Consider the following 27,351-nt stretch of genomic DNA (forward strand, 5'->3'; position numbering starts at 1 on the left):
CGTCGCTCCGTTACTAGCCCGAGTCTGTATGCCCCTTGCTCTTCCCACCTTACTAGGGCTCCTTTACCACCGGAGACCTGGCATCTAGCGGAAAGGTGCTAAGTCTACCCCACGGGGTGGACCGGAACATACAGTCGGTCCCTTCTAACCTCTCCGTTTCACTGAGTTATCACTCCGCCACGCACTGGACTTAGTCCGGTACGTTCGAGCTTTTAGGTCCCAGAAATAGATTTTTCCTTACGTCAAATCCCTTATATAGATATAGATATATAATTATATATATATGATATATATATATATATATATATATATATATATATATATATATATACACACATATATAGATATTATTATATATACTATATATATATTATATATATTATATATATAGTATATATATATATAAAATATATATATATATATATAATATAATAGATATATATATATATATAGATATAAACTAAATATAATATATTAGATATATATATATATATATATATATAATATTATATAGATATTATAGATATATATATATAGATATTAGAAGGTTTTTGCCACGAAGGGAAAAAAAATGAAAAAGGCGAGATAGCCAAAATACTTTTCGGTCCTGTTCGGACCCTTTACTGAGTTTGCCTCAGTAAAGGGTCCGAACAGGACCGAAAGTACTTGGCTATCTCGCTTTTCAGTTTTTTTTCCTTCGTGACAAAAACCTTTATTTATACATAGCATCATGTTTTATATACTTCGTGATCAAGTTGTTATTCATATATATATATATATATATATATATATATATATATATATATATATATATATATATATATATATATATATATATTTATATATCTTTAGATAAATAAAGGTTTTTTGCCACAAGAAGGGAAAATGAAAAAAGCGAGATAGCCAAGTACCTTCACGGTCCTGTTCGGACCCTTTACTGAGGCAAACTGATTTTACAAAGAACAACATAGTCAAAAGAAGACTTAATATACAAACTGACACTACCAGATTAGCCATAAGGGCGATTTTCACTCTACAGAAAGGAGGAGTCGCCAGAGCTAGCCACACCTTGAATGATACCCGCAGTAAACAAATGATTCTTCCAGAAAACAGTACATTTTGAGAAAAACACGGGAGCATATACAATTTAATATCATGAATTTTTATACAAATTTTCCCAACAAAATTATTATTAATGAAAAGACGAAAGAAAAATATAAATATATATATATCGAGCAAGAGAAAGAGGGAGAGAGAATATCGAACCAGAGAGAGAGAGAGAGAGAGAGAGAGAGAGAGAGAGATAGAGAGAGAGCGAGAGAGAGAATAACTATATACATGTGGGACTAATTTTATTAGGTTGTTCATTTATTTTGAGGTCCTTCATAAACATCTTGCAAATATATGGGTCCAAATGGTACATTCCAGACTAAGATTTAGGTTGTTTTTTATTAGTGATTTGTATAATTGCAGATTCCAGTAAATTTCTTGAAACATAATCATTAGATCTAGCAATTACCAAGGTATCACCCCAATTAATACAATGAGATTTTCACTCAGGAATGGATAAACAGTGCATTTGAAGTCTGGGCTGTTCTAACTGAATACATATGCTGCTTAATCCGAACCACATAAATTTATACTAGACTGACCAACGTAAAACGATGGGCAATCCTTACAAGGAATTTTGTAAATGATGTTGTTACGTATTTGTTACAGGACTATTCTTAATTAGCATATCTTGAATGGTATTGTTATAAGAGAATACTACATTAACATTAAACGATTTAAATATTGATTTTATGGTTTCAAATCCACGAAAATAAGGTAAGCTAAGTACATTTTTAGGCATTTCTTTTTCATTAAGAGCAACATTCTAAAACTTTTTGTGAGCTTTTTGATAACATAAATCAATTAAATGAGGTGGGTAACAGAGATCGTTTCCTATCTTTTTTATGTATTCTATTTCTTGGTCCAGATATTGTGGACTCGTGATACGCAAAGCGCGTAGGAACATAGAAGAAAAAATTGAAATTTAATATTAAGATGGTGGCAGAATAAAAATGTACATATGTTAAATTATTTGTGGGTTTTCTATAAATACTGAATTTGCATTGGAAATATTCTCTATGTATTAATACATCTAGGAAAGGGATGACATTGTTATTTTCAATTTATATTATTATTAACAGGATATTGGTATATTACTTGAATCTGTGAAATTTTTAGCTTAATTTTTTATTCTTACATATTTTGTTTCTAAAGAAATTTCAGACATTCATACGTCAGTCATCACATGAAGCATGCCATAGGTTTGACACAAGTGGAGTTTGGCGCAATTTTCTAGTGCGTTCCACTAGGTCAGATGAAAGGATGGCTACAGTTTATATTCATCCTCAAGATTTAACAGAAGATGAACAATTGGAGATCATGGATGATTTAAGAAATTTCTTCTTCCATGGAGAGGGTGCAGAATGTGAACTTGACTCTTTATACATGCAAGCCTGGTAAGTGTTGTTTATTCATTTTAAGGTGCAGGTTATTAACTTTTCAAGTTTTCCTTATTTCTAATAGTATTGATCAGATTCATTTACCTGAATTAATATAAATAGAATATATTATCTTAATTTGTTGTCATAATTATGTTTCTTGATACTTGTGTGCTGTTTGAATTTTGTTTCCTGCTTTGATTTTTGCAGTAGACACACTAGATGCACGAGAGAGCAAGCGCCATACAAACTTATTGAAGGGAAGGAGTACATTACAGAAAATTGTGAAGATTTATCTTTTCGTATATCTCCAGATTCTTTTTTCCAGGTAACTTAGTACACTAACACAGTATATATTTATTGTATTTGTTTTATTTTGTGTAAAATATCATGCATTTTATTATATTAACAGGTATATATTTGAAGTGCAAAATTAAATTGAAAACATTATCCTCTTGTTCATAATGATGGATTTTGTTTTATTGCTCATAATACATATGCACATTACATTTCCCTCCACTGAAAAGTTGTGGATGAAGATAATAGATTGTTTCACAGCAAACCCATTACTTTTGATATAGGCCTTCACAGATCCTTAGGTCCCAAGCAGTTAAAAGCCTAATTTTTTTTTTGTGCTTGCCTTGCAATTAACAGCAATCTGATTTTACAGATTGTTTTTTGTAGATTTTACAGGATTTTACTATTAAATTTTTCAATCAGGCATACAAAGTCCATCCCTTTATTCAGACTTTGCCTACTCTTTGCATTGTGCATTTTATCTATTTTGTATTTTGTTGAAATTTGTGCAATAAATTTGGTGCTTAGAGTTATGAAAAATATACTACATTTGAGATTGAAATCCTTCAAAAACTATTGTCCTAAAAAGTTTTTTTTTTTTTTTTTTACTGCAAATTAAGTTTACATTCCACAAATTATATGAAGATGGTGTAAATATTGAAATACATTCATGTGGACATGAAGGAAAATGAGGATGCTGATGAGTAGTCAAAGCAGCAACTACTGTGACCCTTTTAAATGAAACCACATAAAGCTGTGATTATTTAACATTGTAAAACACATATCTTTAATAATAAATGGCAAATCTTATGGAGTAATGAACCTGACAGCAACAAATTAAAGCCGATCAGACCTATCATTGGATTACGCTGCTCTTCAAACCAAAAAGAATGCCACTGAAGTTTTTTTATCTTGTCTTTGAATAGGTCACACCTGTGTGACCCATTGATACTTGTTGAACAAGCCACTTGATCCAGTCTTTATATGAAGTGAATACTGCTTAATACTAATGTCTGTGCATATCTTATGTTAATGTTAATTGTCTAAGCTTCACCCAGTAGTGAATGTCAGCTTTTGGAACTAATTCTTCAGAGTTTTATCCCTTTTTGGGGTCACTGTTTTTAATTAGCCTTTTCCAGAATTGTGTTGCTCTGTGGCCACCATGCAGGGTTTTTGCTGTTGTTATTCAGGCAGACTTGTTTCTGTGGGTGTTCTTTGCTTACTACTGTGTTGCTTTCCATTCAAGTGGAACTGTTATCTTCACAGGAGTTGTTTTCAATGACCAATAAAGATGAACTGCCATTATCAGTTTCAGTCTTGACTATGACACAGGTTGAGATTCACAGCATTCAACCACACTTTCTCTTGCTTAGGCCAGGATGGATTCCACCAAAAACCAAGTAGTACAAAGTTATTCAAGCTGGGCCTTGACCAGTGTCTGGTGATGGCAAGACTAAGTAAACAATAGTAGGAAGCGCATTATTATTATTAATAGGGCTTAGTTTTTCCAGACCTCGTGTTCCACTACAACAGTTATACAGTAACTGATATTGATTCCTTTCTGCTGATGAACACACATACAGTTCCAGACAGTTCCATCGGATCGTTTCCCAAGCGAGAAGGGTTTGTGGCATGATTTTTGTTTGTAGCCTTGGCGAGAAAGGTAAATCAAGGCCTTGGTCTTCTTTCTGAAATAAAGACCTTATATATTAACAATATACGTATAAGGTCAGCAAGCTGATTCCTTGAGCCTGGACCTGTCATGAAAATAAAAGCAAAGAATTAAAATTTAACTCCGTTAATAAATTAAGAGAAAGTGTATTTCCTCTTAATTATGTAGACAATATAACCAAACCTTGGATTGTCTTCAAATGCTTAATAGATAAGTTTTTGAAATGTTGGGTTATGTAGTCCACATAATTAAGTGGAAGTACATTTTCTCGTAATTTTATTAACTGAGATAAGTTTTAATTCTTTGCTTTTATTTCGTGACCTCTCCAGGTTCAAGGAATTAACTTGCTGACCTTATATTGTAAATATACAGGCAGTCTCCGGTTTATGACAGGGGTTCTGTTCTTGAGATGCATTGTATGCCAAAAATTTACCTAAGCTGGAACATCATCAAAAATTGTCAAAAATCCTAAGAAAACCTTAATTTAATGCTTTGGGTGTATTAAAAACTTTGTAAACTGCATTTTTATTGCATTTTTCATCTAAAAACCTTCAAATATTGATTATTTTGCCTTTTTGGTGTCATTTCTTCCATCTGATTGGCGTCGTAAACCTGGAAATAATTTCTGATGAATATAATTGAAAAGCACAGTAACCTCGGAACGTCATAAACTGAAACCATCGTAAACCAGGGACTGCCTGTATAAGGTTCTTTATTTCTTTCTCGTCAGGGCTACCAACACAAATCCTGCCACAAACCGTACTTGCTTGAGAGACTGGACCCGGTGGAACTGTCCAAAATTGTACATCTCATCAACCATTTGAAAACCTGTCATCTCATGAGCTACTTAGAAACCTGTCTTTTTATTTTACTAGGAGATACACCCATCTAGACAACAGACCTGCTCTCATCTTTAGGTCTTGGACATACTGGATGTTTTGGGCATGACTTGCTCTCTTTTTTGCAAATGAAATGAAGGCGTTGGAATCATTCCGAGGCCCAACATTTGGTGGCTTCCTTTGAACAATCTTTGATCCTTTCTCACTGCAAAATCTTCATGATGGCTGGCATTGGGCTCTGAAAGATTCTTTAAATCTTGTTTCCTTTTAAGACCTTAAAGATCCCCAAGTGGTATGCAGCAACTTCATGTTTTCTGAGAATGGCAGAAGCAGAAGGAATGGATGGTTCTTCATCAGGGATTCTTCTAATCATAGCCAGGGCATGGTTAGTCTCCAGGCCCTTGACAAGATAGGGTCGCTGATATTGAAGGGGATTACTGAGGGATATTAGAAGGCTCTCTAAACTTCACTTACTTGCTGGTGGTTCCCAAGGTGTTGTAGGGGTAGCACCACTTCATTTACATCAAACTTCATAGATGTTTGTTCTTTGCTACCTCATCCTTCAGTTCCCTTCCATCTTTATCTAGCACAAGAGACTTTTCTTATTTATCTTTGTTAATCAGCTTCCTGGAGTAAATGTTAGAGCAACTGTTCCCTTTTCTTGATGAAACCAAGAATCATGGAATTTTTCAAGGCCAGCTCTTTGTAACTACACGTACAGATCATCTTTAAGGCTAACTTGTCTCTTGCTAGAATACCACATTCTGAGAGGGAGAGGCCAGCTTTTTCCTCTTCAATCTATAGTTGTACTCAGAAGTTTTAGATCTCCATTGCACTACTGTTTTGGATTTGTACTTGTCTTCACCTTGCTTGTAAGGAATACAGAATTTTGGACCCTTGATCCTGTAGTGGAGCAAACCTATTATTCTCCTGCATCCTACTTAGTTTTCCATATAAGGGTTTGGCATTCATATAAGAGGAATCCATTGCCCTCAAGTTATTTTTGTTGTGTTTCTATTTGTCTTAGACACCTTTGTTATAATGCTGTAGTTAGCTACTCTTTATGGATCTTTGCCAAGAGCGTGATACAGTGATTGAAAGACCACACAAACCTTTGGCAAGCAAGATCTGGTCTTGAGTGAGTACACCACAACTGTAGTAATTGTGGTGCATAGTGTCCAGCAGCCTTGAAAACTATTCAGATTCTTGGATTAGCCCCAATAGATGTATCAGTTAAGGGAACCTGTGGTGTTATGTACTACATGTGAGGTAGTCATGAGATATGTGCAGCACACCAACCAATTCAAAGCAATCAGCTCTTGAATATTGCCACCTTATTTTTTCAAAATTTTGTTTATCAAAAGTTGGGTGCATTTCGAATTTCCTATATTTAACCTACAATTTTTTTTTTCTTTTGTAAATTCATTTTCACTGTTGGCAGGGGAGATAAATGGGAGTAAAGGCAGGAGGACTCAAATAGCAGAGTAGCTTGATTTACACACACACAAACACACCCACACACCAATGAGAGAACAAAACTTCTGTAAAGTAGTCATGATGCATTTCTATCAGCCATTCAGAGGTGATAAACAAAATTATTTAGTGGAATATACGTTGCTTTTGAGCCATGAACAGTTGTAGAAGCTCCCAGTCTTCCCCATTCTTTTTGCCCCCTTCAGAATGCAGTTATCCTGGGCTATCCCCGACAGTACCCCTTTATCAGTGTGCTATATGACTTGTGTAGCATTACCCTCATGCTTTTCTGCCTTTACAACATTGTAGACCAAACAAAAAGCTTTTCATTCATTGTATATATATCCACATATATTTTGTGGTGAACTCCAGTTGTATGCAGATAATGCACAGTTGTGAACAGTGTAATATGCAAATACTAATTGAAGTAATACTGGACTGTATTCAGCTCTTCAGAAAACAGGTTTTGATGTAGGAAAAACCTATTTTTGGTAGTTGCTGTTGAATCCTCAAGGAGTTACCCTTTCCATGGTCTAACCAGAACTCAGTGGTGACCAGACTGATGTCAAAGAATTCTCTTTTAGCTGTTCTTGTGGCCGGGTCATAATGATTTTAACAAGTGATGGAACATAAATATACTCAGGATAAGAGGACACTTTTTCTTATCCTCAGCAAATGCTGAACTCAGTTTTCCTACATAAAAAACCCACAAAAAGAAGTTGCTATGTGCATGTGCACATTCATATTGCTTACATAAGGCCAGAAACAGACCAAGATGCCATTACTTTCTGTTGGTCAATGCAGGAAGATCCCTTACGCAAATCCATAGACTACTTGAAAAGAGGACTAGTAACTCTGCTCAAGTCCTCAAGGTCACGTCCCAAACGGGAATAGTGTGCACTTTAACAAGTGCTCTTACATTAACTTTTTTAGTTGTTTACTTAAGTGTTTTTATATGATATTTGATTTTTAAAAAAGTAAAGTTTTTATCACTGTTTTCTAATAAACATCTTTTAAATATTATTTTGTGTCAAAGCGTGAGGTGAAAAAATTTTTTTTTGTCTTTTTCTCTAATTGTAATACATGAAATCAGTACAGTTGTTAAATAAAGATGCAATACATATTTTTTATATAAGGAGGATAAAAATATGATACCAATAAAGGAAAAAAATATCAATTACAAGAAAAGAAAAACAAATAATTGTGGATATGGCAGGGCTTGATAAATCCACGTAGTATTTTAGTTCCAAGATATAAGGAGAAATAAATCAGTGCAAAAATGCTATGGAAAAATAAAGCAACCTAGTTCATTCTCGTGATTGGAATTGTTTAAAATATATACCTTGAACAAAATATTTTTGAGAGATTGACAAGCTCTTGTTTTTTGTCAAAGAAGAATCAATCGTTTCTAGAAGCTTAGCCATGTAATTTCCACGATATTTCTTGGCTCACTTAATTTCTCAATCTAATGGAATGCACTTTGAACAAAGAATACTATGTCAAGTGTAGGAATGCAAAGGCCACCACAATTCAGTTCCTCTAAAAATTCACTTGAAATGTTACCTTCACTTGATCTGTTACCCCATATTTATGAACAAGATAACCAGCAATAAAAACAATCTTGTGTTTTAATAGATCTGAGGAATCAAGTAATTCTCCAGTGCTGCAAATTTGGAAACTTTCTATAAGGTTAATATCCTCTTCACACAGCTCATCTTCAGAGATGGAGCACCGGGGTGCATGGGGATCCGAATTGCTATTATATTTTCTTAAAGCATAATGCTTGACCATTTGGTGCAAACGCTCAACTTTACCAGCAACAAGGACATCCTTGACATCAATGGAAACTTTAAGTATGTTTTGCCTTCTGTATTTTCTCAAGGCAGCAGTTTGGTGGAAGTTTTTACATTGATGTCAAGGATGAAAAGTAATCATTAAATGAAGTATGTAGTCTTTGACTGAAGATATGTCACTAATCATTTAGTAATGCTTATAGTGCACACATGAGGCTGTGCCAGAACTACATAATCTTTGAGAAAGCCTTCAGCAGGTGAAACATGACTTCCTGTAGTGAGGTGTTTCTTGTGTTTAATCTGATAGCCACTTGACTAAATTTTAGCTATTCCACACTTGGTTTTTGCCTAAAATATATATATATATATATATATATATATATATATATATATATATATATATATATATACATATATATTATATAATTTTTTTTAATACAATTTCAATACCTGTAATACCATTCATACTTTCAAACCCTAAGTTAATATTTTCCAGATCAATACTGGGGCTGCTGAAGTTCTATATAGAACTGTTAGAGAAATTGCTGAGGTGTCTCCTTTAACAACATTATTAGATGTTTGTTGTGGAACTGGTGAGTTATGCAATAATTTCTAAGTAATATGTCAGCATTATGCATAAGTGCATGCAGCTTTCTGTTTACCATAACCATACATTTGTTGATTAATTCTAGTTACAAGTGTTTCAGAATTTGAATGGTGGTTAGTGAATAAGTTGTAGATATTTTTGTGTCAACATGTATAGTAATATATTCTCTAGAATTTATTTATTCATTTCTTTCTATGATTCCTTTGCATTGTCATTTTTGTACATGAACTTCCCTGCCAGATATATACTTAGCTATAGTCTCCGACGTTCCGACAGAATTTCAAATCTCGCGGCACACGCGACAGGTAGGTCAGGTGGTCTACCTTACCCGCCGCTGGGTGGCGGGCGTATGAACCAATCTATCTCTCCAGCCAGATTTTTTTCTGTCGCTGAAGCGATAACAACTGTTGTCGTTTCATTCCGATATATTCTTCATTTCTCGCTTGCCTGGAGATTGATTTGGACATTTTGGTGACGTATTCGCTCTATGTTGGCTTGGCATACGCTGATTGTGGACCGTTATTGACTTTGCGCTGGATTTTCCTGTAGAATGTCTGATTTTGAGGGAATGCCCTTCTGAAAGTAGGCGCACTTCTCCTTCCGACTACTGTAGTCGGGCGTCGGATAACGTGACTGGTAGGCGCTCATCGCATGGAGTTCGCTCCTCCCCTGTAAGACATCAAGAGTCTAGTAGGAGCCCTGCTCCTGGTAAGCGTCATTCTTTTAGTAGCCGTTCTCCTGGAGAAAGACACCTTGATCCTCGTTTGCTTCGTTCTAATAGTAGGCGCTCTTCGTTCTCGAGACTCCCTACTCCTGATCGGTCTCCTCTTGCTAGAAGTCAAGAACGCCTCAAGCGCCCTGCTTCTGTTAGGCGCTCGGAGCCTTACAGACGTTCTCCCCTCGGTAAGGACCAAGATCTCGCCGAACGCCCTGTTCCGTTTAAGCGCTCGGAGCGTAGCAGCCGCTCTCCGATTCGTAGGCATCAAGAGCCTCTCGAGCGCCCTGCTCCTGAAAGGCGCCCTATTTTTAGCAACGTTTCGCCGCTTGGTAGGCGCCAGGATTCCACTAAGCGCCCTGTGACAGATAGGCGCTCGGCGCCTAGTAGCCGCTCTCCTCACGATCGGCGCCAGGATCTTAGCAGGCGCTCTCCCTCTCGTAGTTTCCCTAGGGATAGACGTGGTCTTTCTAGAGAAAGGAGTCCTTCCTCTTTTTGATGTTAAGAGTTTGTCTGCACTTAGGAAGGAAATGCGAGTTTAGGACAAGATTTTCGGATAAGCGTCCGTCTTTTACAACTCGGTCGTTCTCCTGTACGCCTCTCTACTTTGGAATCTTCTCCTCATTCAAGACGTTTTGTCTCCTTCATCGCACTGTACCCCAGCTAGGAAATCATCTAAGGATTCTCATAAGGATCCTCATCCTCGTTCTCCTCATCCTCGTTCTCCTCTTCAAGAAGACCAGGAAGCCTCTGAGGAAGAAACTAATACATCGGCAGCAGTTTTTTCTTCGTACAAGAAGCTCACAGAGCTTCTCCTTCAGGAGTTCGGAGAGTCTTTGAGCCCTACTGCTCCTCCTTCTCCACACTCGTTGTTCTCCACAGCGAAAGCAACGAAAGGATCTTCGTGTGTGAGAATGAAACCGACTCTCTATGAAGAAAGCGCTCAAGAGTTTCGGTTCATGGATGCGTACTAAAGAAGAAGCGGGGAAAACTATGTTTGCCTTCCCTCCGTCGAAGCTTTCAGGACGGACAGGATTTTGGTATGAGACAGGAGAACCCTTGGGACTGGGTCTTCCGTCTTCAGCTGACGCAGATTTTTCGGCACTAGTAGACGCCACTAGAAGATCAGCTTTGAATTCGGCCAAAACTACGTGGGCAATGAATGAAATAGATCACATTCTAAAAGGCATTTTTAGAGTCTTGGAAGTTTTCAACTTTCTCGATTGGTCCCTCGGAGTCCTAAGCAAGAAAAAACTCAAGGACCGGACACGTTTTCTCCGGAGGATTTGAATTGTGTCTTATCCTGTATGGATAAATCGGTGAGGGATGGGGCCAGCGAAATAGCTTCACTGTTTGGAGCAGGGGTCTTGAAGAAAAGATCAGTATTTTGCTCATTTTTAACAAAGTCTGTCTCACATGCTCAGAGATCGTCTTTGCTGTTTGCCCCTCTCTCTACGCAGCTGTTTCCTAAACACCTGGTTCAAGACATTTCGAAGGCTCTCTCTGCCAAAGCTACGCAGGACCTTCTAGCGCAGTCTGCAAAAAAAAGGAAGCCGCGCCCTACCTTCCAGACTAAGACGAAGAAAGCTAAGACGACCTCTCAGGAACCCTTTCGAGGGGCTTCTACCTCTAGATCCTCTTCGTTCAGAGGTCGGAAACCAAATAGACGAGGGAGGACTTTTACGAAGTCAATCAAACCTCCCAAGTAAGACTCAAGTCCTTCAGACAACTGTAGGCGCCAGGCTTTTACAGTTTGCAGAAGTCTGGGCCCAGAAAGACGCAGATGCCTGGACCCTGTCAATTTTTGAGGAAGGGCTATCTAATCCCGTTCTCTTCGAGGCTCCCTTGACGAATACCCGAGGGAGTTGACGGCCAGATACAGGGACCCCATCATGAATCAAGCCCTCCGACTAGCGGTAGATCAGATGCTGGAAAAGGAGGCGATCGAACTAGTGGCAGATCATCTTTCGGCAGGCTTTTACAACCGCCTGTTCCTAGTTCCGAAATCCTCAGGGGGATGGAGACCGGTGTTGGATGTAAGCGCCCTGAACTTCTTCGTCGAAAAGAAGAAGTTCACGATGGAGACCACTGCCTCGGTGTTAGCAGCACTCCGTCCAGGGGACTGGATGGTGTCCTTGGACTTACAGGACGCTTACTTCCACGTACCAATCCATCCTTCCTCGAGGAAGTTTCTAAGATTCATGATGGGGGGAAGAATCTTCCAATTCAGGGCCCTGTGTTTTGGCCTCTCCACGGCCCCCCAAGTCTTTACGGCCATCATGAGGAATGTGGCACAATGGCTTCACCTAGAGGAGGGGTGAGGATTTCGCTCTATCTCGACGATTGGCTTATAAGGGCCAATTCCAGAGATCGTTGTCTGAAGGACTTGAAGAAAACCCTGGATTTGACTCTTTCCTTAGGACTTCTGGTCAATCTGCAGAAGTCAAGTCTGATTCCCGCTCAAGAGTGCGTTTATCTGGGGATCCAGATGAACTCTCTGAGTTTTCGGGCTTTTCCGTCACAGGAGAGGATAGCCCGGGGACTCGAAAAAAGTAAACAACCTTCTTAGGGAAAGAAGTATGCACAGTGAGGGAGTGGATGAGTCTGCTGGGGACGCTCTCCTCACTGGAGCAATTTGTTTCCCTAGGAAGGTTGCACCTGAGACCGCTCCAATTCTTTCTTCATCAGAATTGGAGTCGTCCTTCTCAGGATTTGAAGTTCTCCTGTCAATTTCTCTTCAAATCAAGAAGGAGTTAGCATGGTGGGCGGATCCCGACAAGTTCTCGCAGGGACTGCCGCTTCAATCCCAGAACCCCAGCCTGGTGTTGTTCTCCGATGCGTCGGAAACAGGTTGGGGGGCGACTCTGGGAAAACCAAGGAGGTGTCAGGAACCTGGGTGGGGGACCAGTCTTCCTGGCACATCAACAGGAAAGAACTAATAGCCGTGTGGCTTGCTCTGAAGGAGTTCGAGTCAGATGTGACAGGAGCAGTTGTGCAAATAAACTCGGACAACACCACGGCTCTGGCATACATCAGGAAACAGGGGGGGACGCATTCCTTCTCTCTGTACGAAACAGCAAGAGATCTTCTTCTGTGGACAGAAGAAAGAAAAGGGGGATAAAACTTCTCACCAGATTCGTACGGGAGAAAGGAATGTAAGGGCAGATCTCCTCAGCAGAAAAGATCAGGTTCTTCCCACAGAGTGGACTCTGCACCTAGATGTTTGCCAGAGCCTTTGGAAGTTGTGGGGCAGGCCTCTCTTAGACCTGTTTGCAACTTCAAAGAACAAAGAAAAAAAGACTGGGATCTGTATTGCTCGCCCATCGCGGATCCAGGAGCAATAGGGATAGACGCTCTCCTACTCGATTGGAAAGGACTCGATGTATACGCGTTTCCCCCCTTCAAGACTTTGGGGTTGACTTTAAAACAAAAAGTTCGCAGAGTCAGATTCCGCGAGGATGACTTGATAGCTCCCTTTTGGCCAGCACAAGATTGGTTCACAGAGGTGCTGGAATGGCTAGTGTATTTTCCATGATCGCTTCCTCTAAGGAGCGATCTACTCAGACAGCCCCACTTCGACAGGTACCACAAAAAAAACCTCCCCGCTCTCAGTCTGACTGGCTTCAGACTGTCCAGAAACTGGTCAGAGCGAAAGGCTTTTCGTCAGCAGCTGCTAAGGCAATCGCTAGAGCGAGGAGGTCTTCCACCTTAGAGTGTACCAGTCGAAGTGGGATGTCTTCAGAAGATGGTGCAAGAGGAATAACGTTTCCTCTTCCAGTACCTCTGTGAATCAAATTGCAGACTTCTTTTTATTCTTAAGGCAAGAATGTGGCTTAGTCGTTTCGACGATTAAAGGCTATCGTAGTATGTTGGCGAATGTCTTCAGGCACAGGGGCCTCAACTTATCTGAAGATAAGGACCTACAGGACCTTATTAGGTCTTTTGATACAACGAAAATGCAGTCTCCTAACACACCTAGCTGGATTTGGATGTAGTCCTTCAATTCCTTGGGTCCTCTAGGTTTTGAACCCCCTAATTCAGCCTCATTCAGAGACCTTACCAGGAAGACTCTGTTTTTGATGGCTCTAGCTTCCGCCAGAAGAGTGAGTGAGCTTCAGGCGATTGATGGTAATGTGGGTTTTAAGGAGGACTCTCTCATTTGCTCTTTCCTTCCTGGTTTTCTTGCAAAGAATGAGAACCCATCAAGTCCATGGCCCAAGAACTTCGAGATTCGTGGGTTATCTTCTTTGGTAGGAGAAGAACCCGAGAGAACTCTTTGCCCAGTGAGAATGGTGAAAAATACTACTACGTTAGAAGAAAAGAGCAACTGAAAGCCAACCGAGAGGTCCTGTGGTGTTCAGTAAAAGAGCCTACTCGTCATTGTCGAAGAACGCATTGTCCTTCTTCTTGAGAGCCTCATCAAAGAAGCACACGGATCCTGCAGAGAAGAACATCTTAGGCTTCTTAAAGTGAAAGCACCACGAAGTAAGAGCCATAGCAACTTCTCTTGCTTTCAACAAGAATATGTCCGTGCGAAATCTGATGGAGACAACATTCTGGAGATGTCAGTCAGTGTTCGCGAACCACTACTTACTGAGTGAGAATCACTTACGAAAAATGCTTCGCTTGGGCCCGTACGTATCTGCGGATTCAGTGCTGGGGCAGGGAGCTGGAACTCATCCTGTTTAGTAGTATAAATTTTTTCCCCCTTGTATTTGTTGTTGTTGTTGCCTTAAAGAGGATGCATGAAGGCATCTCTTTAGGTCGTAATACTAATCTTTAGTAGTTTGGTTAGGTGGTCTGATGAGTGTGGCTCCTTGCAGTAGTAGTGGTTAGGACTGTTAAGATAGGGACGAACTCCCTTTAACCAGGATCCGACTTGGATTCTACCACCCCCACACAAGGGATCACATATCCCAGTGGTAGATCCGAGAGTCTTTCAGCATCAGGTCACGTCCTAGCTGTAGCTCTCCAGGCAACGCAGACTCAGAGACAATATCAATGAAGTCTTCTGCCTGAACAGGTAAGAACCAAGGTTATTTATATCCTACAACATCAGTTGTTTCTTATCTCTCCTTATTACTTTAGCTGTCTCTTACCCTCCACCAAGGGTGCCAATCAGCTAAGTATATATCTGGCAGGGAAGTTCATGTACAAAAATGATATTGTTAAACTACAATAAAGTTTTGTACATACTTACCTGGCAGATATATACGTCTAATGGCCCACCAGCCTCCCCTCAGGAGACAGGTGAAAGAAAAAAAATCTGGCTGGAGAGATAGATTGGTTTCATACGCCCGCCACCCAGCGGCGGGTAAGGTAGCCCACCTGACCTACCTGTCGCGTGTGCCGCGAGATTTTGAAATTCTGTCGGAACGTCGGAGACTATAGCTAAGTATATATCTGCCAGGTAAGTATGTACAAAACTTTATTGTAGTTTAACAATATCATGTTTTATTATTCTTCCCAGTTTGTAGGTTTTCATTTGTACTTGGAAATCAGTTTATGCATTGTTATTCTTATTTGAAAAGATAGTTTTATAAAGTATCTTACCCAGTAATTACATCTCTGTCATTTCTACTCGCACAACAGCTTGAATTTCGAAATTCACAGTAACACTTCTCTATATGAGTGGGTGACTAGACCCGCCCACTTTCTGGAGAAGAAGACAAACAATTCAGTATAGAGCTTCAATTTGTTTCTGCCATCCTATGGCTGCACACGGTTGTAGGAGCACATGTTTTTTTAATTTTATGTGTTACCTTCCCATTTTGGTGAGTATTTTTCTTATAGTTGCCTTTGGCAAGATTATTTTAATTATTGATCATTGATCTTACGATTGTGAACTTAAATTTGACTGTTTCTCGACTTAGACTGATCGATTGTGAGACTTTTGAGTGACTGGCTTTTTCATTTAATGGAGTTGCTGATTGTTAGATGATTGTGCTGATCAGTTGTTCTCTAGCAAGAATCACTAATTGCATTGTTTTTGGACTTGTTTTTCTCTCTGAGAATTACATTTTGTGACTTGTACTTTATCTTTGAAGATGTCTGACTCTCGCTTAACCAGTTTTCAATATTGTAGCAAAGGCTGCAATGCGAGGATAGGTATGCAGAGGATAGGTAAGCACCATTGATCTTACATATAACAAATGTGCCAATTGGGATGAAAAGACTTGGAAGATTTTAGCTTCTCACCTTGCAAAGTTAGAGAGAGACGGGAAGAGAAGGGCGGCTGTTAGAGCCGAGAGTAAATCCCTTGTTAGTCAGAACATGACTCCTAAGTTGGTAAGTGTTGATGTACAGTGGACCCCCCGTATTCGAGTTCTCCGGATTCGCGGACTCTCACATTCGCGGATTTCTCTTGGGAACGTTTTCCCACATTATTCGTGGAAAATTTGCACATTCGCGGTATTTTTCTATGAGAAATATCCACAAATTCTTGTTTTTTTATCAATTTCATCATGAAATGCACTTTTTGTGATAAAACTGTTAAAAAAACCAAGTATGAACATTTTTAGTGGGTTTCTCTTGAGCTTTCACTAACAAAATAGGCAGTTTTTAGTGTTTTTATAGGGGTTCCAAACATTCTTGGGTTCTAACTATTCATGGGGGGGAGTTAGGTACGCATCCCCCGCGAATACGGGGGACCACTGTACCTATTGTTTTTTCACCTGTATCAAATGTATCTTTTGTGTCCAATCCTCCTATAGCGTCCTCTCCTGGCTCCCGTGCTTCTGAAACTGATCATATCGCCAACCTTGAGTCCAGGATTGACCGAAAGTTTGGTCTTATGGTGAACATAGTGTCACAGTGGGGCAAATCATTATGTTTCCTTACGGAAAAAATTAGTGAAAAGAGTGCCGGTGCAGTGATTGTGGAGGAGGTGGCTATCCGTCCTGCTGACTCTCCTAGGCAGAGGTCACTGCCAGACTCCCCTAAACTTGGGAGGAGGTATACTGGAAGCCCAAGGGAGGTTGGTGGGGTCTGCTTTCGGGCAGTCGCCCCCATGGTCGCACCTGTTGCTTCCAAGGCGGCGACAGAGAGCCGATGGAAAGGCGTCTCGGGTGTTCATCATCTCTCTTCGAGTCAGAGTATGCTCAGTCCGGACAGGACATGACAATAGCATTTCTTTAAAGAACCTCGTCCATTAAAGAGGTGTTCATCGCACTTGGACCAGTCATCTCCGCTCCTCAGCAAAGGGTTTAGAGAACCTTTCCTGAGCCCTGTCCATCTTGCAGCTATTGGGACAGCCTGGAACATTTTTGCTTGGATCATCGTTCTTTTGGCCGCCAGGATTTGGTTCCCAAGCACTCTCCGACTTCCCACAGGTGCTCTTCATTGGCTTCCAACAATCTGTCCTCTAAGGAACTCCCACATTTTTCTTCCGACCGCCCAGTAATGTCTGATCGTCCAGTGACCTCTGAACGCCCATTGTCTGAGCTGTTCATCACATTTCTCCAGGTGCCCCGGTGTCAATTCCAGTTCACCAGACTCCCTCTAGTCCTTCCTCTAGGTCTAGTATTCTCGTGGAAGAAGCTGTAGATCTTCTCTCTCTCTCTCTCTCTCTCTCTCTCTCTCTCTCTCTCTCTCTCTCTCTCTCTCTCTCTCTCTCTCTTACCCAACTTGTGCCACTGGAAGCTCCTTCTTTGGGAGTGGCTGCCTCCTCCCAACAAGACTTCTCAGGGCATATAGACTTGGCTCACAGGTCAGCCTTCGCCTCAGCTAAGGTTATGTTTTCATGCACAGAGTTGGATAATTTTCTTAAAAACCTTTTAAAGTTCTTGAAGTATGTACTAAGCTTCCTTGATTGGTCTGAGAGAGTGTTGGCAAAGAAGATTCAAGATTTTTCCCCATTGTCTGAAGACTGGACATTGTATAGGCTTAGAGTTTATCTTCACGAATTAACCTCGCTTTTTGCCATGAGGATCCTGAAAAAGAGGGAGCTATGGTGCTCGTTCGCCTCTAAGAGTGTTACAGCTTCGCAAAGATTGGTGCTCTACTTTGCTCTGTTCAACCATCACCACCTTTTCCCACAATCGGTATTTAACAAGATTACTTCAGAATTACAGAAGTAATCAACATGGGATCTGCGGGCGCAGTCCATGAGACACCCTAGTGATTGGACTTCCTTCAGCACCAGATTAGTTTGACCTCTGCAGAGATGCCCTCTTGAGGAGGTAGACAAAGGTCACTCATCAGACCTGGGGCAGCAGCCCGCTTCACCTCCCAAACAATCAAAAGGTCCTCCTCAAAACCTGCATCTGGAAAGTGAGGCTGCAGTCCTCCATGCACCTGTGGGTGTCGGACTCCTCTTTTGAGAAAGATGGAGTGCAAGAGGGTCAGACCCTTGGATAGTGGAAGTCCTGATGGAGGGGTATTCAATACCCTTCAGAGGGAGGCCACCATTAGTCAATGCACTTGTCACATTGACAACCTACTCTGTAGAATCAGAAAAGTATTTGGCCCTCTCAGAGGAGGTTAAATCGCTTCTCAAAAAAGGGGGTTATAGAAGTGGTCGAGGACGTCAGGTCGATGGGATTTTACAATCGGCTGTTTGTAGTTCCCAAATCTATGGGAGGTTGGAGAATAGTCCTCGACCTAAGTGTTCTGAATCTCTTTGTCAAAGAGACAAGATTCAAAATGGAAATGGACCATAGTGTTCTTAAGTCCATTCGTCAGACATGAAAGATGCATATTTCCACATCCTCATTCATCTAACATCGAGGCAGTATCTGAGGTTTGTTTTCAAGAACGAGGTGTTTCAATTCAGAGCCCTGTGCTTTGGCCTTTTGACAGCCCCACAGGTTTTCTCCTGAGTTCTCGCTCCTCTGGCAAAGTGGCTACACCTGATAGGAATCAACATACGTCTGTAACTGGATGATTGGCTAATTCATTCACCTACAAAAAGAATAATGCATGTAGGACCTTCGGAGAACTCTTCTTTTAACTCAGAACCAGGTTTACTGATAAACCTACAGAGGTCCTAGATGAATCCTCAGAGGATTCTTTATTTGGGGATTCAGATAGACTCAGAGTTTTTGGGCTTTCCTGTTCACCAGCAACATAGAGTCCTGCCTAAAGAAAGTAAACCACTTTCTTTCTATCCAACCAGGACCATAGAGTCCTGCACCTGAAGAAAGTAAACCACTTCCTTTCCATCCAACCCAGTACCGTCAGTGCACCTCATTGTGGTGCACAGTAGGTATTACTTAAGGATCTTTGCAGCGTCCCTTCGGCCCCTAGCTGCATCCCCTTTCATTCCTTTTACTGAACCTCCGTTCATGTTCTCTTTCTTCCTTCTTACTTTCCACCCTCTTGTAACAGTTGTTTCATAGTGCAACTGCGAGGTTTTCCTCATGTTACACCTTTCAAACCTTTCTACTCTCATTTTTCCTTTCAGCGCTGAATGACTTCATAGGTCCCAGTGCTTGGCCTTTGGCCTAAATTATGTATTACATTCCATTCCTTTCCATCCAACCCTAGGCACTCTGCTTTTAGAGCAGTTCATCAGGTTAGGGAGGCTACGCATGAGAGTCCTACAATGCATTAGCGTAGGGGCTCTCCTTCCATCCACCTTGCTTTGTCTTGATCTGTGAGGTTGAGTCCTAGGGAAGCCTGGGGTGGTACTGTATTCTTTGAGTACCCACCAGTTTTTAGCAATTGGGTGGTGGTATATCTTGATTTTAATGGTATAGATGACTAGGTGGTCTGTTGTTTTTTTTAATTATGGCACTAAACCCTGGGCAGGGGCAAATACTGAGACTTTGTTGGCCATTGAAATTATCCTTTGCCACAAAAGTTCCTTCTGATACTTTCTCAGCCATTGGAGTACGTACTCCTTCACTGGAAACCAGGTAAGGAACAACAAGCATTGTATCAATGCTAGTATACTTTCTATTTTCAATGAGTTAATGTTATACTGGTGTTTTGGGTAGAATATGTCCATGAATCCCCACCTCCTGTCAATGTGGGATTCTGCAATTTAATTACTGGATAAGTATATATAAGACTTTATTTTATTATAAAATGAAATTTTTATATGTAGCAATGACATTTTATAATAAAATAGTCATATATACTTACCCAGTAAATTACAAGTAGAGCCCTCCCTCCTTCCCTCGCATGGACATTTTCAGCACAAACAAATTGAAGCTCTTTGCGGAGTTGTTCCTCTTCCTCCCCCAAATTGGGTGAGACCTAGTCACCTACTCAAACAGAAGTGTTACTATGAATTTCGAAATTCAAGCTGCCGTACGAGTATAAACTACAGCAATATGATAACTGAAATATATAAAAAAACTTTATTATAAAAATGTCATTTTTTACTAATAAATAAGTAACCCTTTATTTATTTAAACCACTTAACTTTACACAACTGTTTATCATACAGGAACTGCGAGGCACACATTATTATTATTATTATTATTATTATTTGAAGGTAGGAGACCCTCTCTCAAACATGTTTTGTTAAAGAGGATGGCAGCATCAGTGGAATTGATTTTTATAAATGGTTTTTCAATTCTTATTATTCTCTTCTCATCAGGGCTGATATTTGCCAATAGCTGGCCAATGTTCATATTCTGTTTAAGGAAATGTCTTCTAAAAATATTTAATTTATTATATGATAACTAAAGTGAACCGAAGATACGGTTGGAAATATTGGAATTCCGCTACGCCCTTAGACAATGTCCAGACTATGATTTGTCAACCCTACAGGCAACCATACGCCACTTTTTTAGTTATCATATCAATAAATTAATATTTTTAGGGAACATTTCCTTAACCAGAATATGAACATCGGCCAGCTATTAGCAAATATCAGCCCTGTGAGAAGAGAATAATAAGAAAAATTGAAAAGACCATACATATATAAAATCAATTCCACTGATGCTGCCATCCTATTTAACAAAACATTATTATTATTATTATTATTGTTATTATTATTATTTTTTTTATTTTTTTTTTATTTTTTTATTTTTACTCTATCACAGTCCTCCAATTCGACTGGGTGGTTTATAGTGTGGGGTTCTGGGTTGCATCCTGCCTCCTTAGGAATCCATCACTTTTCTTACTATGTGCACCGTTTCTAGGATCCACACTCTTCTGCATGAGTCCTGGAGCTACTTCAGCATCTAGTTTTCCCTTTTCAGGGATCTTGGGATCGGGGGGGGGGGGGGGGCCTAGTGCTCCTATGATTATGGGTACGATTCCACAGGCATATCCCATATCCTTCTTATTTCTTTTTTTCAGATCTTGATACTTATCCATTTTTCCCTCTCTTTCTCTCAACTCTGGTGTCCCATGGTATTGCAACATCAATGAGTGATACTTTCTTCTTGACTTTGTCAATCAACGTCATGTCTGGTCTATTTGCACGTATCACCCTATGCGTTCTGATACCATAGTCCCAGAGGATCTTTGCCTGATCGTTTTCTATCACTCCCTCTGGTTGGTGCTCGTACCACTTATTATTGCAAGGTAGCTGATGTTTCTTGCACAGGCTCCAGTGGAGGGCTTTTGCCACTGAATCATGCCTCTTTTTTGTACTGGTTCTGTGCAAGTGCCGGGCATTCGCTTGCTATGCGCATTGCACTTCCTACATATGGGAGAGATGTTATTTCCGTCTATCGTTCTTTGAATATATCTGGTTCTTAGGGCCTGATCTTGTGCCGCTGTTATCATTCCTTCAGTTTCCTTCTTTAGCTCTCCCCTCTGTAGCCATTGCCATGTGTCATTGCTGGCTAGTTTATTTAGTCTGTCTCATGTATTGTTTGTGCATTGGTTTGTTGTGCCCAGTCCTCTGTTCTGTCTGTCATTCTCCTATCTCTGTATATTTCTGGGTCTTCGTCTACTTTTATTAGTCCTTTCTTCCCATGCACTCTTTTAGCCACTCGTCTTCACTGGTTTTCAGATATTGCCCCCCCAGTGCTTTGTTTTCGATGTTGACGCAGTCCTCTATACTCAGTAGTTCCTCTCCCTCCTTCCTTTCGTGTTATGTATAGTCTGTCCGTATTTGCTCTTGGGTGTAGTGCTTTGTGTATTGTCATATGTTTCCTGGTTTTCTGATCTATGCTGCGGAGTTCTGCCTTCGTCCATTCCACTATTCCTGCGCTGTATCTGATTACTGGCACTGGTCCATGTGTTTATGGCTTTTATCATATATCCGGTGTTGAGTTTTGACTTGAGTATCGCCTTGAGTCTCTGCATATATTCTTTCCTGATCATGTTCATCTCTTGCTGTTTTTATATCCCCTTACTTCCAGTATTCCCAGGTATTAGTATCCTGTCCTCATTCTATGTGTTTTTTTGATGTTGCTCCCATTCTGGTAGCTTTATCCCTTCAGTTCTCGTTATTTTGCCTTTTTGTATGTTGACTAAGGCGCATTTTTTCTATTCCAAACTCCATCCTGATGTCCCCAGATACAATCCTTACAGTCTGGATTAGGGTATCTATTTCCTTGATGCTCTTACCATACAGCTTGATGTCGTCCATGAACATCAGATGGTTGATTCTGTTGCCTCTTTTCTTGAGTTGGTACCCGGCATCCATCTTCTGTAGTACTTTTGTCATGGGAATCATGGCTACTACGAAGAGTAGTGGGGACAGTACTCGCCCTGGAAGATCCCTCTCCTGATATTAACCTCTGCTATTATTAATTTTATTATTAAAGGATATTATTATTATTATTATTATTATTATTATTATTATTATTCTTATTATTATTATTATTATTATTATTATTATTATTATTATTATTATTAATATTATTATTATTATTTTTATAATAACTCCTGTAATGTGACTTTGGCAGTTTTGTGTCAAGTTTTTCGCTTTGTTTAATCATAAATATTCACGTATTCAAATGAAACTCATAGATGCCAGATACCAACTTAAGTGCACCTACGTACATAGTTTAATTTGTTTTAGTTTTAAGATCAATATTGTTGGTTTTGTTCCTGCTCTTCATGATTTTAACCATATTTGCTTGAACCCTGATGCGTAGTGTGATGTGTCTTTAGCATAATTGAAGTAGACAGATTGTGAAATGCCATTTGATGAGAAGCTTGGTGAAAAAATAATAAACCAATTCTTGCTTGGATTTTCACCATACATGTACAGTCGGCCACATATATTAGTAAACACATTTTAGCCACAAGGGCTGGATGTGATCTGGTAACACTGGAACTGTGCCTCCAGACGTACGATGAAACCCGCCCCTCCACCGTGGCCACCGCCCTCCACACGTCTTCCCCACATTTTTCCCTCCACCCTTCACACCCACCCTTTCAAGCACACGTTTATATCTCTGCTCCCTCTCCCTCTAATTTCTCCTTTAAGGAAAATAATATAGCCGAATGTATTCTGTAGGTTTATTTTCTGATCATGGAGGCGAGAAAACCCGTCTGTTCAACTTGCTGTTACTGACAAAAGAATCAACTCGGTTTTCGTGGCGCTCTCTTGTAATAATGGGATTTAGCTATCTACCAGTAAAAGCCTTGTCTATCAAATAACAGCATACCTACTACTTTTAATTGTAATATCAACAGCCGCATTCCAAATTCTTATTATTACAAAGACAACTAGCTTCAGATCGTGTAGGACCTTACGTAACTCAAATTAAGCATGAAGAAATAAAGAAAGCATAAGTTGAGGAGAGAAAGACCTTCATAGGCCTAGCCCTTTCATGTCCAACTGACGTAATAGTACGTAAAAATACTCTATCCCCTATCTATCCAACTGACGTAGCGGTACGTAAAATTTACCGAAATTTTTCGTACGTGTGGTAGGGGCATTTTTTTTTTTTTTTTCGGACAAGTAGCGATTTCCATAGGCTAGATCATACTTTGGACCGTGTAGGAGGAAGAAATTCGCCTGTTATGTATAGCTTTTGAGCTACGAACGATAATGTTTTCAACGGTAAAATTTTTTTTCGTTTCGATCAAATTATAATGTCAAAATTAAACTGTTGCTGTTACCAAAGACATTTTTCTTAACTCTCCCTTTATTCTACAACGTTTCCTCTACATATTCGTATATTTACAAAGTAATTTCTATGAAAAATAACCGAGATAGGGCTCTTCAAAAACTGTTATTTTAGCGATAAACTGTTGACAGCGGTAACATTTTTTTTCGTTTCGATCAACTTATAACTCAAATGAAAAACAGTTACCTTATCCAAGGCAATTTTTTTTTACCTTCCCTTTATTCTTCAACGTTTCCTCTACATTTTCGTATGTTTACAAAGGAATTTCAATGAAAAATAACCGAGATAGGGCTCTTCAAAAAAGTGTTTTTCTAGCGATAATTCTCACTAAGCGCCGGGCAGAGCGCTCTGTTTCTTACCCTCTTTTCTATCGATTTTTTCACCGGCTGGACTTATTCGTTTTCCATTGATTTATATGCCGATATTTAGAGAAATTTATTGGCTTTCTCATAAAAAATAATTCATTCCCCTGACTTTCATAATTTTTGGGTTACGAACGGAAATATAAAAAAAAGTAAAGATTTTTTTGTTGTTTTGTTAAATAACTCACATTTTTGCGTATTTAGAGGGCTGGGACTCTTATTCTGACTATTCCACCATAAAATACTAACATTTAGAAAAAAAGGACAGCAAAATGAACGTTGCTGGCATAATATTTATATTTTTGCTGAATTTTCGAAATAATTATTTTTTCGCACTGTCGAGCGCTCCCAGACACCTCGGATATCTGGGGACAGTGCTCAAAATTAAGCGGATATGAAAGAGCTAGAAGACACTGAAGGAGGAGAAACAAAGAGACAGTTATAAGAGAGAGGACAACAGCAAGGAGGAGGCAGACGGAAAGGAGACAGTGTAATAGGGGTTATTATGGGAGTCGATTCTTCCTTATGGTTGGAAGTTTGTTTGGTCACAACCGAAATTCATTGGATCAAATAATCGTATTTTTGTGCATGATTTTAACTGCTCGGCATACGTCTACAGTTATCGATGGCAAGCTAGTGCGTTTTTGTTTGTTTGTGTTCGTTCTGCAGGTGTGAATGCCAACGTTAAGAATGTATCAAGTAATAATGAGATCATATCCTTATATAATTTATATATATATATATATCATTTTACATCTAAACCCGATATTAGTAACATTTTAACGTATACGTAATTAAGGGACAAATATTACAGCACCATGTTATTAAGGATACACAATAGATTGAAAAATAACCGTTTATTATAAAATATGTTATCAGTATTTAGTCCATCCACCATTGTTGGCAATGACATCTTGTAGTCTACTGGGGACGGAGGCTACATGATTGTAGACGATTTGCTGATGTTTCCTGAAGATCTCCCATTCGGACATGGTGTGCTGGAGGAGCTGCCTTGATGATCGTTCTTGGCCTGGGATCCAAGAGTTGACGATGGTCCCCCAGCAATTTTCCAAGGGATTCATATCACACCCCTTACTTGGCCAGTCCAGCAGGTCAATGTCTCGTTGCTCCTCAAACCATCGCCTAACTATCCTGGCTGTGTGAATGGGACAGTTGTCCTGCAAAACAAACGTCACATATATAGTATATATTAATTATTTTTTACAAGAGGCGTCAAATTGCGAAGGGTGAGCTGGATATAATCTTTAATTAGAGGTTCTGCCTGTTCTCCCTGTTTAGATCTCTCCTTTCTCCTGGTTTGAAAAGCGGAGAGAGAGATTCCACCTTCGACCCCTCCCAAAGAGCTCGAAGCCATAAGCCACGTGAAGTTGATGTCTATCGTGGAGAGGAAGAAGGTGGAATTTTCGCTTAGCTTTACAAACCAGGAAGAAGGAGAGATTTGAACTGGGAGACGGAACCTTACGTTAAAGATTATGGCCACCTCACCTTCCGACAAATGACCTCATATGATACTTGCATATATATATATATATATTATATATATATATATATATATATATATATATATATATATATATATATATATATATATATATATATATATATATCACCATAACGTGACTGGAATATCTTGAAGTAATAAAAGTCCACACTTATGTAAAATGTATATTAAAAATACATGAAAGACGGGAGCTTTCGTCTACTTGATCAGTAGACCTCATCAGCTGTACTGATTTTTCCTTTTCAAAAAATATACAAAGTAGTTACGAAGGACAGGCAGGACTCTGGAACAGTCTCCAGAAGAGGTAATTCAAACACGACGATCGGCTAGTCTTTTGGCCAGACATTTGAACGAGGGAATAACATGATTGAGATAGTTTGTTTTGGTTGTTATCTCCCTTGGAGACGGTTCCAGATTCTGCCGGTCCTTCGTAACTTTTTTGTATATTTTTTGAAAAGGAAAAATCAGTACGGCTGATGAGATCTACTGATCAAGTAGACGAAAGCTCCCGTCTTTTATGTATTGTTTAATACACATTTACATAAGTGTGGACTTGTTACTTTATTATAATAATAATAAAATATAATAATAATAAAAAATAATAAAATAATAATAATAATAATAATAATAAAATAAATAATAATAATAATAATAATAATAATAATAAAATAAATAATAATAATAATAATAATAATAAAATAATAATAATAATAAAATAATAATAATAATAAAATAATAATAATGATAAAATAATAATAATGATAAAATAATAATAATAATAATAAAATAATAATAATAATAATAAAATAATAATAATAATAATAATAATAAAATAATAATAATAAAATAATAATAAAATAATAATAATAAAATAATAAAATAAAATAATAATAATAATAATAATAATAAAATAATAATAAAATAATAATAATAATAATAATAATATAATAATAATAATAATAATAATAGCAGCATTACCATTGCCTACTAAATAAATACCAAATGAATATCAGATATTCTGTAGTTACAACACTCAGTGCTGAGTTGTTGCGAGTCAAAAAGGAAACAAACGTTGTGAGTAGTTTCTTAAAACAAGAAAAAAATCACCCTTGAAGTTGAGGCTAGAAGATGGCGAATACCTCAAGAACCAACAACCATACAACTGATTCGTTCTCACGGAGCTCAAATGTTCTCTTCTGACTCGCAACAACTCATATATTTTTACATTTTGTAACAAGTTCTGTTTAAATAGAACAAGTTAATAATACAAGTTAATGAAACCAGCACTACATCAGAGTTTTTCCCTATTACTGCAATTTGCGAGATGAAACTTCATACTTGCATGAACAGAATGCGCTCTGGGTAGGGAAATGCCATGGCTCGAACAGATTGGGACCCATCACCTCTTCCAGTATTTCAAGGTATTGGTCGGCGTTGAATCTTCCCTGTATTTCTGCCAGCTCACCCAGGGTGTATAAGTTAACCCATCCCCACACGTTACAGGTAACGTGGCCGCTTCTGGCTTGTTCGTAGATGTGCTCGCTTGAGTATCTCGTATTATTGCGTCGCCAACAGTGCAACTGTCCGTGCGAGG

The 27,351-nt window shown here is 39.0% G+C and overlaps 1 protein-coding gene across 1 annotated transcript in view; it reads left to right on the plus strand.

Moving 5' to 3' along the window:
• Window positions 1-27,351, plus strand: part of LOC135204042 (tRNA (uracil-5-)-methyltransferase homolog B-like) — an 81,635-nt gene that overhangs the window by 16,890 nt on the left and 37,394 nt on the right. The window contains exons 4-6 of the mRNA XM_064233992.1: window positions 2,266-2,507; window positions 2,700-2,817; window positions 9,060-9,156. Coding sequence (XP_064090062.1) covers window positions 2,266-2,507; window positions 2,700-2,817; window positions 9,060-9,156 — 457 coding nt within the window. The remainder of the gene's footprint in view (window positions 1-2,265; window positions 2,508-2,699; window positions 2,818-9,059; window positions 9,157-27,351) is intronic.

Source organism: Macrobrachium nipponense, chromosome 44, assembly GCF_015104395.2.
Source record: "Macrobrachium nipponense isolate FS-2020 chromosome 44, ASM1510439v2, whole genome shotgun sequence".
Taxonomy (NCBI): Eukaryota; Metazoa; Arthropoda; class Malacostraca; order Decapoda; family Palaemonidae; genus Macrobrachium; species Macrobrachium nipponense.